The sequence below is a fragment of the Rosa chinensis genome, chromosome 1 (assembly GCF_002994745.2).
Source record: "Rosa chinensis cultivar Old Blush chromosome 1, RchiOBHm-V2, whole genome shotgun sequence".
Taxonomy (NCBI): Eukaryota; Viridiplantae; Streptophyta; class Magnoliopsida; order Rosales; family Rosaceae; genus Rosa; species Rosa chinensis.
In genome coordinates, this window is record NC_037088.1 from 42,602,133 (window position 1) to 42,617,657 (window position 15,525).

The following is a 15,525-nucleotide window of genomic DNA, read 5'->3' on the forward strand; positions in this document are numbered from 1 at the left end:
TGTCCGACAATCTAAATCCTTACATGGACATAAAAGATGAGAGAATCCAAACTCATAAGTTTAAACACAATTATCTGCCCTAACCACAAAACTAATAGCTTTTCCAGCCACATAAAGAATGGTACTTGCTTTTCAAAAAAAAAAGAAAAAGAATAGTACTTGCTTTTACCCTGCAGTAACTCATCTTCTTCTACTCCAAATACAAAGCCTTAATCAAATCTCTTCTTTTATTTATTCTCAGTTCTAGCTTGCTACAAGCTATTCCAAGGGTAACGTGCAACTCTTCCCAATGAGATATATCACCTATTCTGACTTCTCCTTTGTCAATCCAACTTAGACTATAACCACAACAACTTTTTCCTAGAAGTTTGCAACTCAAATTCCTTACTTCACTCAAAATAGTACAACATATACCTCATCTAATTCATTTGGTTATTGCCTTGTTCTCTAGATTTGGTTTTTAACATTGTAGTTCTCTTTTAGGTCCAATAGTTTCATCCTATGAACCTATGTTTTGGCCTCACCTCCTCCAACCTATAAATTAAAGCTTCCGTTTGCTGCAAAGGCATAACATGACCTCCAAGCAACAGATTATACAAGCTCTAAACAATACATATTTCAAGCAAGCCTCAAGCAATAAGCCAAGCATTCCCAGGCTCCAATCCAAAACCATTTTCAAGCTCTGAACGGCCTTAAACCCATCAACCACCACCAAAATCCATTCTTTCCTCACTGCAGTAGATTACGACGTAGCAAACCTTTAGCCATAGCTTGCCCTCATCTTCTGCAACTCATGTATTTTTAGCTCCCATGCCACATGCCTTCTTGCAAGTCTTTTCATGTAATTTTGTTCATCTATCAATGCTATATAAAGAGTCTGCCTACATATCACCAGAAGGATGCCACTGCAGCAGGCCAACATTACTACGGGGAACTTTAGGGAAGATGCTACAAAGCTTCTTGAAGCTTTGGGCCCAGTTCTTGAACTCAGAAGGAGTAAATAGAGGAGATCAAGCCAATCAAGTAATGCTAGTAGCCTATGTACAAATCCACCCCAACATCAGTAAATAACACTAAACCAATCCAGCGTTCGAACATAGGACGCAGGTTCCACATCTTGAACATTCCCGTAGGGGGACCCAATATATTCATTGAACCACTTGTCGTGGGTTTTTTTTTTGGTGTGGCTATTGCTACCCTACCATTTTCTTAGTTCACTCTACAAACATTTGAATTATCGAAAGACTATATTACCCAAGTGCAAAATGACTAATAAGTACACTAATTTTCTAAAATCTAAATTTGTAAAGAAAACTAAATACATAACCAATTAATTAAATACAAAACTACTTAATTTCTCATTAGATAACAGAAGGAGGCCTCCATGCAATTCAGAGCGACCTCGAGAAGCGAAACCTAGGTTTCGTTTGCAGGCGGCGGCGACCTTACGGTCCCCAGATCAGGTTACAGAGGAAAGGTGACGGTAAGGGGATAGCAGGCTTCCTGTTCGGCGACGTCGTTTTTCTGGTGGACTGCTTGACGGTACAGTTTGAGGCAATGAGGGCTCCATTCGCGGTGGTTGAGGGTGTTTTCTAGGAGTGGTTCGGCTGTTGGGTCGGCGTCAGAGGGTCACACCAACAGCGTCGCCGGTCATCGCTTTTTGTCTACTTTTGAGGAGGCCAGTGTCTTGCATCGTGGGGGTGGCGATCTAATGGTTTGTCCAGATTAGGGTTTAGGAGCTTCTCTCTAAATCAAGATGATGGTGGAGGATCGTGGTCGACCGCCGGATCGGTGATGGTTCTTTGCTTTTTCGATGGTTCGCAGTAGGCCGCTCTAGAGGTGTAGGAAGGATGTTGGGCACGACGTTGACCGGATTGGAGCCTTCAAGGAGGTCAGGGTTGGTGGCGGCGACGGCATCGACTCAAGCGTTGAAGGAGGAGAACCGGACTGGTCTGGGGTCTGCTCCCCGGGTTTCTCGGCGGAAAACCCTAGTTTCAAACTAGAGTTTGGGCTGGGCTTGGGGCAGTGGGCTAATGGTTGTCCTTTGCCCTTTCTTCACTTATAGATTGGGCCTGGTATGGGCTGTTGGAAGGAGCTGAATTTTCCTTGCTTTCAATAAGTACTCACACCTTGTTCTGCCCTCGGTTGTAGCTATTTTGCTGTTTGATGAGTGGCGATGTACACCAGAAAGGTCATAGGCGTCAACGCTTGTCAAGTTAGTGGCTATGATTTAGGGTTGGATAGGTGTAGGAGTTTTCACATTTTGTTTTTTTATTTTTTAGTTTGGTTTGTTTGTTTTTGGTAGCTCTGCTAGATGCAGGCTGATTTGGTCATCGAGATGTAATGTGAGAGATTTTCGAATTCCTCTAGCTTGACCCAGTGAGGTCGTTATATTAATGGAACCTGATTCCGTTCCCCTAAAAAAAAAAAAATTCTCATTAGATAACATTAATCTTCTTCTTCTCCACCCAAATTTGAATTTATTACTCTCTTTTTTTGTCTTTTTATTCTCTCCTCATGGTTAATTTGTTATTCAATTTACAAAACCATTAGTGTTAACTTCATCAAAATCTTTGCAATATTCTTTGTGAACACTGAAAGTAAAAAATTTAAACATGAAAAAAAAAAAATATTTTCTTCATTGCTTATAACTGTTAACTTACAATCTTTTGATATGGATTGAAATAGAAGAACATTGATATTGAAAGGAAAAAAAAGGAAGTAAATCAGATAATGATTTTATAGAAAACTTTAATTTATTTTAGTTTTGTTATTGGTATAAATTAAACTAGTATTCTTCATACATGCTCTGCATGTGTGATACAGTGAAAGGTTTTTTTATATTTTATTTTATTAAGAAAATAGAAAAATAAATGAAATAAAATAGTTATTGCAGAGAAAAAATAGTGGGAAAGAAAAGTGAGGTTGTTGGCTCATTTCTTTTTAATTTCTTAATAAAAAATATATTTTATAGTTGTCATATTTACCCTTGTGATTTAATTTACTTTTAAAGTTTTTTAATCTTTCATGGTTAAATTTGTCAAAATTTTCAATTTTGGCTAACAAAGCCTCTTCTTTTAATAATAGTATAGATGAGGGATTTTCATTATAAAAAAATTCTTTTTTAATTGGATATGTCGTTTAAGGATATTTCTGGAAAGAGAAATGGGTTAGATAAGTAAATTTAAAAATTGAAATTAAAATGTAGGGTGTAATGAGCAAGTAGGGTAAACAAAGTAAATGATAGGGTGGCAATAGCCACACCTTCTCTCTCTCTCTCTCTCTCTCTCTCTCTCTCTCTCTCTCTCTCTCTCTCTCTCTCTCTCTCTCGTTAAGTTCTACTCGATTAGACTCATTTTTAAACGGCATATATCAACCAGATTAATTGATTCCTTGTGACCTAGCTGCTCTGCTAGGGTTTACTCATTAGCCTCCCTTCTTCGAGAAATTTGCCAAAACTATGGCTCTTGCCACAATCGATCCTTCCTTTGGTGTGTTCTGTGTTGTCCTGGGCGCGCTGCTGAATGCTTTTCTTTGCTTTTCCTCTTCCTTATGCTCGATGTTTATGGCTTTGGCGGAGGACTATTAGATCCGGGTTTGGATCTAATTCTGGTCCATTATGTGTTGGGTGAAGGAGGCACTGCGAAAAGCAGAATCGATCCTTGGAGGTGGAGAGGGTTTCTGCCCTCTGATGGTAGCATTAGTCGTGGCGCACAAACCTGGTTGTCGAGCCCAAAATCCTGTATTCGGCCAGGACCGGTGATGATGAATCTGATGTGCCTTGATGGATCCCATTTGTGGCGTTTTGGTCTGGTTAATTTTGGAGATGAGGGCAGCGATCGACGGATGGTAAAGGATGGGGATTTGGCTTGATCTGCTCTCTTAGGCGACGCCGATTGTTGGGGTAGGAATCGGCCTGATCATGATGGTCTAGCAGTGACTCTATGCCGGAGCTTTGCAGCGGTGAGGCAAGTCAGAGGTGGTGGTGGGGTGCCCTTAGCAGTTCTTAGGGTGTCCTTCGTAAGTGCCATGTGGGCTGGGCTTTTGTGGGCTAGCTGGTGGGCCTACTGGGCTTATTTAATTTTGGAGGGGATGAAAGGTGACTTGTCATCTTCTATTCCTAGCATTTAGTTTTTTACCAGGTCGCAAAGATCAAATTCTCTGAGGATCATTTTACTTATTTAACTTTGGAGGATTTTGATATTTGTTTGGAATAATGGTGTGTGGATTTCCTAAAAGGTGGGTGTACTGGGGGTTTTCTGAGTCTTATTCTTGCTTTAGAATAGGTTTTAGGGTTCCCTAAGGAACGATTCTTTCTGTCGACCTCATAGAGATGTTTCGTTTTTACACTGCTAGCTTGCTGAATATATATAATAAGCTGACCACTTCTCGTGAAAAAAAAAAAAAAAAAAAAAAACAGATTCGTTTTATTGTTCATTTAATATCTTTTCCTTATTAATTTTTTTCTTTATTTTTTTAATTTCATTTCCTTGATGATAATTGTGTATAAGTTCTAAGAAGTCAACCCAAAGTTTATTTGTTAATAAGTGGAAAGACTATATAACATTATGTAAGGCTGTGAGATTCTATTCGTGCGACCACACATCAAGCTACACATGCAAGCAGTTCCAACAACGGTTATAGGTCAGGTTAATTACATGCGGGTCATACAAACACGCATCACACAAGCTAACGCACAAGAGGACCTGTAGGATGAATTTCCCATGGTAGACTTTGAGACAACGTATAAAGCTATCCAGCCAAAATCAATTGACAATATTTAATATAGTTGGTCTTTGATAATATATATATATATATATATATATATATATATATATATATATATATATATATAAAGAAACGTCTCTGCAATGGTACTGTATACAAATATTAATCCTCCTGTAGTTGTGTTTATATATATCCTGCTACGCATAGTGCTAGTGAATCAACAGCAATCTGAGCGAACTATATATACTTGCATCTCAGTTTGCACTTATACAATGCAAACTTGCAAGTGCTTCTAGCTATTAAATTAGACTTTCATTTTCCCAAAGTTAACTGTTGTTTAAATCTGTGTATGTTTGTCAATGAAACCTATACAAATAATTATGAAAGACACACAGCTTTGAATAAAAGTCGAGTTAGGCCAAAGAAAAAAAAAAAGACTCAAATTTTAGTGTACAATTTTAATAGGTCGGTGATGTTGATATTTTTTTTTTTATGGTAATGTGAGAGATTTTTACTAAACTAATTAAGGTCAAACCTTCCCAACCATATTGATGATAAAATAACAAGTGAATCGGAGGAAAACAACAGTGAACAAGGCTATCAAAAATCAGCATAAAACATGAAGATAAAAACATTATTATTAATGAATATTGATTTCTTATGAACAAATTCATAAAGGTATAACAATTTTACAATTCTTATAAAGACAAAGTATACTACCTGCAGGGATTCAATATTTGAATGCCTAGATTTTTTTTTTCTAGGCTTTATTTTGTTCTAAAGAAAACCAAAAAAATTATAAACCAGCCGTAAAAGGCACATTGGTGGCTGGCAACCAAGAACTACCAGCAATGAAGTTATTAACAGTGAACTTGGAAGCCTCCGAAGAACTAGTTATGACATGGTAACCTGCCCACTTAACCCTACCTGAAGTAGATGAACCAGGGCCAGTATTCATATACTCACCATAGTACAGAGTCTTTAGGGCAAAAGTACCACTCCATTCCAACCAACCAGCCGAGTTAATCAAACTATCAAGGTAGGTCTTCATGAAAACCGTTCGAGAATACTCCCTCCATGGTCTTCCTAGGTACGTTTTGGTTGAACTTAGGACTAAATCCGAAGCAGCCATAACCTTACAGTTATGAATGGATATCCCTGTGTTCTGGTTAGGGTCGCTCCGACCTTGAGCAGTAATGGTGTTGGTTTTGTGGTTGCGTACATAAATATTACAATTTTGTAAAACCACAGCAGCATTGCCAAAAATGAAGTCTACAGTTCCATAAATGTTGCACTCTTTGTAGAATTGCCTGTCGGAGTAGACATAGAGGGTGTCTTGGTACCCCTCAAAGCTGCATTTGTAGAACACTGAAAGATCTGAACCGGACCGGAGTGCCACTGCTTGGTTGTTTGATACACCGGCAGTGTTTTGGAATGTAATGTCACGAGCAATAAACCCATCTCCGGTTACAGCTGGAATTAATCAGAACAAATCTATATTAATACTCATAATTCATAAAATTCATCCGTCTACAAGTTTAAAAGAACATGCATAGTTGTAATTATATGACAACACTAAAATGATCAACCGAGTAATAAATTCCGACTCAAATTATAGTTGATTAGTGTTATAAGTTGACAATCAACTACGAATAGTAACTTGCATATTGAGGCACTGATTTTCCAAATCTTTGACTAGCTTGCAAACTAAAATGAAGTTCGAATCAATGGGCGTACATGCACCAGCCCTTTTTTAGTTGGACTAATAATTTGGGATCATATGAATTGTCCATTTGGTTAATTAATAGCAAAAGGCTTTTTATTTATGTATATAAACATTAACTAATTAAAACATATAGACTTTCATAGTATAAAATTCCACATACGTCATCTGATTACTATCTACAGTACTTTATATATATATATAAATTATATGCACACACACACAGTTTCCACGTATCAACTTGGTTGATAAAGTCAGTTCGTACTCAGTCCCATATACCACGTTCAAACTTCAAACTAGACATAGTCACTTTCTTTTCCCGTGAGAATCAACAGGTTTATTATATATCTAACTATTCCATGATTATAATAGAGATAGCTTATTAGCTTAACCATACTTTTAAATTAGAGATTTGTAGTATAATTAAATGTTGCACACTATTGTACTAAGATTTTCAGACAAAAGAAATAAACTGAAGAGGTCGCTTCACTTACCTACTGTAGCTGAATTGAAAGTTGTAGAACCTCCTCCCACACTTTTGCTTCCTGTGATAATAGTCTTCCCTATGCCATCTCCCATCAACATAATATTCTCTGACTTTATCACAACGTTCTCCTTGTATGTTCCTGCCTTCACATATATCACATACCTTGCGGTACCTGATCGCTTCGACGCGGCAGTTATTGCCTCGGCCACCGTCTTGTAATTCCCCGACCCGTCTTTGGCCACCACGAGATTCGCCTTCGGAGAAGTTGACTGCAAGAGCTTCCGGTTCCCGGGGTTAACCCAAGTTGGAAACCCGTCTTTGTAAGCGGGCTGAGGGTTGTACGGTACGTAGTTAATGGAAAGGGTGTTGCTGATCAAATTAGAAACGTTATTTGACATCGCAGGCAGAAAGAAATCCGACACCCCGAGCTCGGAAAACCCTTCTCGGCATGTCTGGAGGTTTGTGAGAGCGGTGCTGAGCCATGTCTGAGCATCCTCCTGGGTGCACTTAGTGCTAGGGTTTATGGTTGTGTTGAGCTTGTGGATTGTGTGGTCATAGAGCTCTAGACAATCGTCCCATGCAGCTTTTGCACGTGGATTTTCAAACTTTGAGCCCAACAAAAGGAAGTTGGTTTGAGCATGCATGGCCCGGTCTAGGGCTAGCTGGGTAGATATCTGGAAGAACTGGGATTTTTGTTTAATGGGGATTTGATTTTTGTTATGGCTCAGAAGATCCTCACATGGTTGTGGGTTTGGGGTTTGGCTGCACCATGTTTTGAGATCATTGACAGAGTAACCAAGTACGAATGGAGAAAGATAAAGCATGAAAGAAAGTGTTAAGAAAAACCGAGATGCCATTTTGAAGGGTTTTGTGTTTGCAAACTTAATTGGAATGGTGTTTCATGGCCTAACTTGGGCTCTTTATATAGAAGTGAGAAACTACGGGGTTGGCAGAGTTGTTGATGCATGTAAGCGTGTGCTAGCTGAGCTCTTGATATGGCGTACAGCTATTTTAATAGTATTTTTCACTATTTAGCCCTAATTCATTTACATGTTGATTTGTTTATCAATTTGGAATATCTGAATGACTGATATTATAATGATTATGTAACAAATTGGTAGGCGATGGATGATCTTGAGATAAACTATGACACTATAATTTTAAGGATAGTTGACAGAGTCTGACATCCCGTAGATTTTAATATCAATTAATTTTGAGTCGAATGTTTTAACTGTGACGTAACTTTTTTATATATATTAGGCTTTAAGCTTTTTGTAATGAATAATGAATCTAGTATGTAAGCCTTTTCATAAAGTTAAATTGACGGTAATAGAAAAATAATATTCATCACAACGACTAGTTTCTATGTTTTACTTTGGTTGACCCCATTTCAGCAAAAAGACTATACTCTGTGTGTTAGAATTTTTCTTAGGAAACAGGGAGACGCGTTATTGATTTACATTCTTGAAATATTTATGCATGGCTAAGTTTAAAATATAATCGAGAATGATCAACGGGAAAAAAAAACCTGTCTATTCTTATTAGGCAACTTGTTTCTAAGACTTTTGATTAAGAATCGTCCGGAATGTACATCCAAGTCGTTATGGAATAGATATAGGCCGGCAACGTGATTAATTTGCTCACGACGTTGATTGCATGGCTTCATAATCTGTGGGTCGCATAAAGATACTCTGCATGTTCAAATTCTATCCACTTTTCAGACAGCTGAAAAAGTAATTAATATATTAGAAATAAATTTACTTAATGTGGAAAGAATACCTCTTATTGCTCCTAAAATGATAGTTGTTGATTTTAACTGTTGTAAAAATATGAGTACGTAATACTTGGATCAGATACTATCTAGCTACTAATTGATTATTTTTCTATTTAATTTTTTATCTGAAATCCTAAACTGTTAATTCTTAAAACTCAGAGTTCCAAGGCTTATTTTACTAACTCAAAGAAAAAGATCAGTTGAAAATTTTATCCCAACTTCTAACCCAGAAATTTAATCCAAAAAAAAAAAAAATTCTATCCCAGATAACCGTAAGGGATTAAAAAAAAATCAACGCAAGAGATAATGTTCGTGGCGATATGAATAATAGGCCAAGTCTTAACTAAAAGGCTCGTACGTATTACTATAGGATTCAACTAGCTATTTAAGCGCATGCATGAACAAGTTTATTTGGCTTTAGATTATTATCGCTACTTCCTTGACCGGGTGATTCAAGTTGAAGATGAAAAAGAATGTCAGCATTGATGGTTTGGTAAGTCAAAAACCACTTTACGTTTGGTTGATTGCATTCCAAGTACAATAAGGTTATTGGCTGCAAACTCATATTTCAATCAGTCTGACCATTTCAATCTTGATAACCCTAGCTAATAAGAATACTGTTAGGGCTCTTATGTTGGGGTCTCCCTCTAATTTTTCTTCTTCCTCTGGTCCTGCCTGCCATACTTTATAATCTAGGGGTATTTTTTCTTTTTTTTGTTATCAAATAACAATCTCGGGGTATTTGCACACGCAACTGTCTAAGTCTATATATCTACAACTCTAGAAGGCATACACACACAAATATAGTTTTAAGTACCAGTGTTTATAATGTGCATAGATATATTACATATTTACACACACACACATATATATGGACCAGGTACTTAATTAGGCTCGTCTTGTTGGAAATAGTATGGTCATTTGATAATATAAAGTGGAAAGATATTCAAGACTCCTGCATGATACATGAGGTTTTGCCATATATTTCTAACTAAAATAATTGTTGAGATATATAATAAGCTAGAAGTAAAATATGAAATAATCTTCAAACCAAGTTTTGGTGTTTGGCAAATAAAAAATGGGTGCGGCTATTTCCACCCTACTAAACACTTTGTTCACCCGGCTTATAGCCAAATTTTTTTTAAAAAAATTCAAAATTGTCCTTAACTACAATTACTAATAGAAAAAGAATCAAAATATCGATAAATACAACTTTACCCAACAGACATCCCAATTATCATCTCAGTTTTCTATACCAAAAACAAAAAAAAAGATTATCAACTCAGCTTTTTCATCGCTAGCCCACCAAATAACAATTAGTTAGACAAAATTTTCAGGCTATAGCAACAGGTGAAAAGAATTGTTGGTTAGTATTATTTTGTTCTACTTTATGTGACTTGTGTTTGATTCTATGTAACAGTGGCTAATGAACGCAGAAGATAGTAGAGAGGGGAAAAAATGAAAGAGTAAAAAAAAACTAGAATGCATGGGGTTGCAGCACGATGGTGTGCTTAATTTCTTTTTCTTTTTTCTTTTCCAAATTCACATTTTCAACAATGATATCTTTTTTCTTTTCTAAATTATTTGAGGGTGAAATTGAAAATTTTAGGTTTAAAATTCAATTGTAGGGTGAACAAAGTATTTGGTAGGGTGGAAATAGCCTCACCCATAAAAAATATACACACACAGTCAATGGATAAACTTGATTTCTTTTTGTCAAAAAAAAAATCATTGATTTCTTAATTGGAAATTAATATTAAAATGATTGATTTTGTACCAGGACGGCAGGATTTCTAAGCAAATGGCAATAAACATTATGGTACTCATGACCTAGTTGCCAATAGAACTGTTGCTCGATCAGTTGAATATGAAGGCTTAACCAACACAATCGACAATATGGTGATCGAATTTGAAGAGGACAGAAGAGGACATTCAATTTCTAAAAGGAATGATTGTATTGCAAGCTACAATTCTCTAATACCAATTATATTCGTGTCTATCCGGTTAGTGTAACTTGGTCACAACTGTTTGCTGGTAGCTGTTGTCGCAATGATATGAAAATATTCCATATTTGATCTTCAATTATTTTTAGTGATCGAGTCCTCAAATGCTAACCTTAGATCTTGTTACACCCAAAAAATTAAGTTAACGTACCGTTTTAAAAATTGATGGCATTTAGTCATTTGCCTATTGTCAAACAAATGAAAAGATGAATGCTTCTTTTTAATGCGTGCAGGCTGGGGGGGGGGGGGGGGGGGGGGAGGGAATGGGGCGGGTTCAGATTTTAGGGATGCAGAAGGATCTTTTCTAGGTTGTTTTTATGCTTCTTTTTTTTTTGGAAGGAGTTCATTGCTTTGGAAAGAAGCAAGGATGGCAATGGGGAGGGTAGGGTAAGGAGATTAAGTTACCATCAGGGCCGTCTCTGAGGGCTGCTATCTGAGGCAGCCGCCTAGGCCACCGCTCTCCAGTGGGCCTCCTCCAATTTTTATTTTTTATTTTTTTACATATATATGTTGTATAATTATATATTGGATTAATTTCAGTCTAGTACCCTGTGGTTTGGGGGTAACATCATGTCAGTCCCTGCTCTTTCAATTTGATCAGCAACAACCCTGTGCTTTCGATTTCAATCAGCCGTGCCCAAATTTTACTGTTCCGTTCAAATTTTACTTTGTCAATCCAGTCAAAGTTAACGTTCAAATTGGACGGAACAGTAAAATTTGGGCAAGGCTGATTGAAATTGAAAGCACAGGGGTGTTGCTGATCAAATTGAAAGAGCAGGGAGTGACATGATGTTACCCCCAAACCACAGGGTACTAAACTGAAATTTATCCTTATATATTTTACTTTCGCCCACATCACACAATGTGGTCATGCTAGTGCAGCGGTGACAAAGTTTGGCTGTTGTTTGCAGCACGCCAGCACTAAGGTTCGAGTCATAGTGGCCTCTTTTTTTTGTCCTTAATTAATTTCTTTGTAATTAAACTTTTTTTGTTCCTTCTTTTTCCAGCTTCTATGGAAGGAATATTTTGGAATTGAACACTAACGAAAAAAAAAGAACACTAACGTATTTGCCCTTTGTTTTTCATTGGTTTCTTTTGTAATTAAATATAGTTTGTTCTTCTTCTTTTTTCAACTTGTAAGAGAAAAATTATTTTGAAATTGAACACCTTTTTTTTTTTTTTTTTTTTTTTTTTGCATTAGTAATAATGTAGGGATTCAATTATATATATATATATATATATATATATATATATAATCAAGCCCACAGGGCGAAATAGAATATTCATCACAAGCCAGAATAGGCCGTTACATACCCTTCCGCTGTCATTTAAGGACATAGACAGACAAGAAGGTAGTGGAAGTACCCACAGTGGTACATAGAAATAGATCCACTCATTATACATTTCAGATCATAGAGATAGCAGAGATCCTCCTTTGGTACTACGCTGGAGGCGCTAGAGATCTAAGTTCCTAATACAAGAACATTATTGAATTTAGATAAAACTAAAAACTTAGGGTTGGGCCAAGAGCCTAAACCCTAGCCCAAATAGCAATGGACCAGAGCAGAACCCCAGCCCAACAGTTCGCGGCCCAATAGGGTAGTCTACCAAGGGAAATTGCTCCAGGCCAGTCATGTTGGTTCGGTCCAGTCCCCCTTCCCTCGCATCCTCGTCGTACGTCACCGTCTGGCCATGTTCAGTCCGACCCGCCTCTTCCCGATCCGCCCCACCAGCCCTGCGACCTGCATCAGCACAGAATGACCATCCCAGTGATCTAAGCCGTCCTGAGTCCACGTCGCCGCCATGACCTGCATCAGCCCAGAACAACCATCCCTAAGCCAGGCATCGCAACCGCCCTCCGTCATCAATCCATGGCATCGTCGATCCAACAAAACCAAGCAGCGGGGATCGACAAACCGGACCGTAAAGCACGATCCCCCCTTCACCACCATCCCAGCCGAACGCTCTGACAAAACCCGAGCAAAATCCTTTGACAACCCCATGAACAGTAGGTCTCCCGTCCGGCAGCAAACCTTATGACGGCGGTGAGGCCGGAGGCCAGCCCCGACGTCCGGGCGCCGCCGGACGAGAACGAATTTGCAACCGGAGGTGGCCTTAGGGTTTCCCGAGGTGAGAGAAAAACCTACAGAGGAGAGTTTATATATATATATATATATATATATATATATAAAGTTTCTTTGATTATATGATTTTTTATATGAGGCCACATTTTAATTATTTGCCTTAGGCCTCCAAAATGTCAGGACCGGCTCTGGTTACCATTTTCATACCTGACTTCATTCCCCATTCCCTTACCCGCCCCAATCCCCATAATAAGAACTTGGGGATTCCCCGTCCCCATCCTCATTGGGAATTAGGTCCCTGTACCCGCCTCAATCTCCGTTAACAATATTACTAATTTATTATATAAAAATTCATACAAATAATTATGGATTATAAAATATGAAGTTAAAATCAACATCAAAATAAAATAAATTTCTTATTTCAATAAAGGAAAATTGACATGTTGATAAAGAATTTTTATTAAAAGAATCTTTCTTTTTTTGAACATATTTATTAACAGAATTCAAATATTGACGGAAAGATGAAGTTTATATCAATATAATACCATCCCTGCCCCGTACCCGATTTCAGAATTCCAATACTGGGGATCCCCATCCCCGTTACCCGATTTCCCCCGAATTTTTTCCCATCAAGGTTGAATACCCGATGGGGATTTTTGTCAACCCTAAAAAGAAGCATAGTTCCTCTGATTGTTGAATCAGATTGCTTGGAGGTATCGGGGGTAATTAAACTCTCCTTGTGAGAGTTTCTCATTGCTTGGAGTCCTAGTGGAGGATAGAAATGTCACGCCCTTGATTTTTAACACAATAAAAAAAAATCGATATATAACCCCATAATTATATATGCGTGAACGTTAAGCCATCAATACAAAATACTTAGAAACTTTTTCTCTTTTAACCCAAGTACATATTGATGCCCTGAACCCACAATTCCAACATTGACTCGCTCCACAGAATCACATAATACACGAGCTTACGAATTAAATTGTCAACAACAAAATAAAACGTAAATGCTCCTCAGAGCTCACTACAAGCGGAAGTCTTTATAACGGTAAAGTCACAAAATTGACTTCTTACCGTTAAGCTGCAAGCACGCTACCTCAGCATCAGCCACGAGTAACCTGACCTGCAGAAATAACCCCTACACCGTTGGAATGATGTACCGGGTTGCCACACAACAAACCCGGTAAGCTTTTGCAAGCCCGTATGAGTATACTCAAAACCACAAAGCAAAACACATTTCTTAAGTCACCCCAACCTAAACAACGATAAGCATACAACTCACACCTACAACCATCTTCTTCATAATCTTCCATCTCATGCTTACGTTTGTCAACTCGTGACTAAACTACATGCTCAGATTCTCAACCTAGCATCCCATTACACAAATTAAATCAAACAAGACTTCCTCAAGTAATGTTTGACGCCATTCTAACGCACTACGGTGAATTCCAAATCACACTCATTCCCTCCCCCCCTGGGAGCTTTTTGTCATCAACATGACATCAAGGTGAAAACAATGAATCACCTTCCTATCCTCACACAGAGCACAATCGTCACCACTATGGTCTTCAAGATAAATCAAACCATTAATCAATCAAATCAAGAAGAAAACAAGGCAATCACAATTCAAAACAAACAAAACAATTCATGGTAACCCCCTGCATATAATTTTGTTCAGGAGGTCACACTAAGTCAAGCAATTCAAATCATAGTAATCATCGTAATCCCACACTCTAACGTTTGTAGGTAGCCCTGACCATCATAGCAGTCCTCTCGATCTTTGTTAACTTAATAACAATTCAACTCCGCTACCGAGCTGTCATCACACTGATCATCACACAGATTTCACCGATCATCACACATATAGCTATCATCCTACTGATCATCACACAGATAGCGACCATCCAATTAATCATCACACAGATATCGCTGGTCATCACATAGATAGCGATCATCACACATATTCATCACACAGATATCGCCGGTCATCACATAGATAGAGATCATCCAACTAATCATCACACAGATATCACTGGTCATCACATAGATAGCGATCATCACACATATTCATCACACAGATATCGCCGGTCATCACACAGATAGCGATCATCACATAGATTCATTTCTAGTCATCACACAGATAACAATCATCACACAAATATCCGTACACAACCTACACAGATATTTCTACACAAGCTTTACATGACAATCATCACAAAGATTCATCATACTGATGTCATCGATTCATCACACACATATTCCTACACAAGCTTTACATGACAATCATCACAAAGATTCATCATACTTATGTCATCAATTCATCACACAGATATTTCTACACAAGCTTTACATGACAATCATCACAAAGATTTATCATACTAATGTCATCAATTCATCACACAGATATTCCTACACAAGCTACCATATCTTAAATCTCACTTAAGACGATCATACTAAACTCATGGTATCTCAACACATGATATCCTACAATCACAACTCAATACACAATTTCATCAGTCATCATCCAAATAGCAATCATCCAACTCATCACACAGATTCCACCAATACATATACATATATATATATATATATATATGTATATATATCACGCAAATATATATATATATATATATATATATACATGATCATCCACCCAAGAATGCCACTAATACCACCATTATCACAGTTAATCCCATAACTCCAAGACAATATGGTAAACCCGT

The 15,525-nt window shown here is 37.6% G+C and overlaps 1 protein-coding gene across 1 annotated transcript; it reads right to left on the reverse strand.

Moving 5' to 3' along the window:
• Positions 1-5,382: 5,382 nt before the first annotated feature.
• LOC112176823 (pectinesterase 2) lies at positions 5,383-7,848 on the reverse strand. The gene is made up of 2 exons (XM_024314914.2): positions 6,946-7,848; positions 5,383-6,201 (listed from the first exon to the last, which is right to left on the reverse strand). The coding sequence occupies exons 1-2, from the start codon at positions 7,793-7,795 to the stop codon at positions 5,525-5,527; spliced, it is 1,527 nt and encodes a 508-aa protein (XP_024170682.1). The 5' UTR covers positions 7,796-7,848; the 3' UTR covers positions 5,383-5,524.
• Between the last annotated feature and the right edge of the window lie 7,677 nt (positions 7,849-15,525).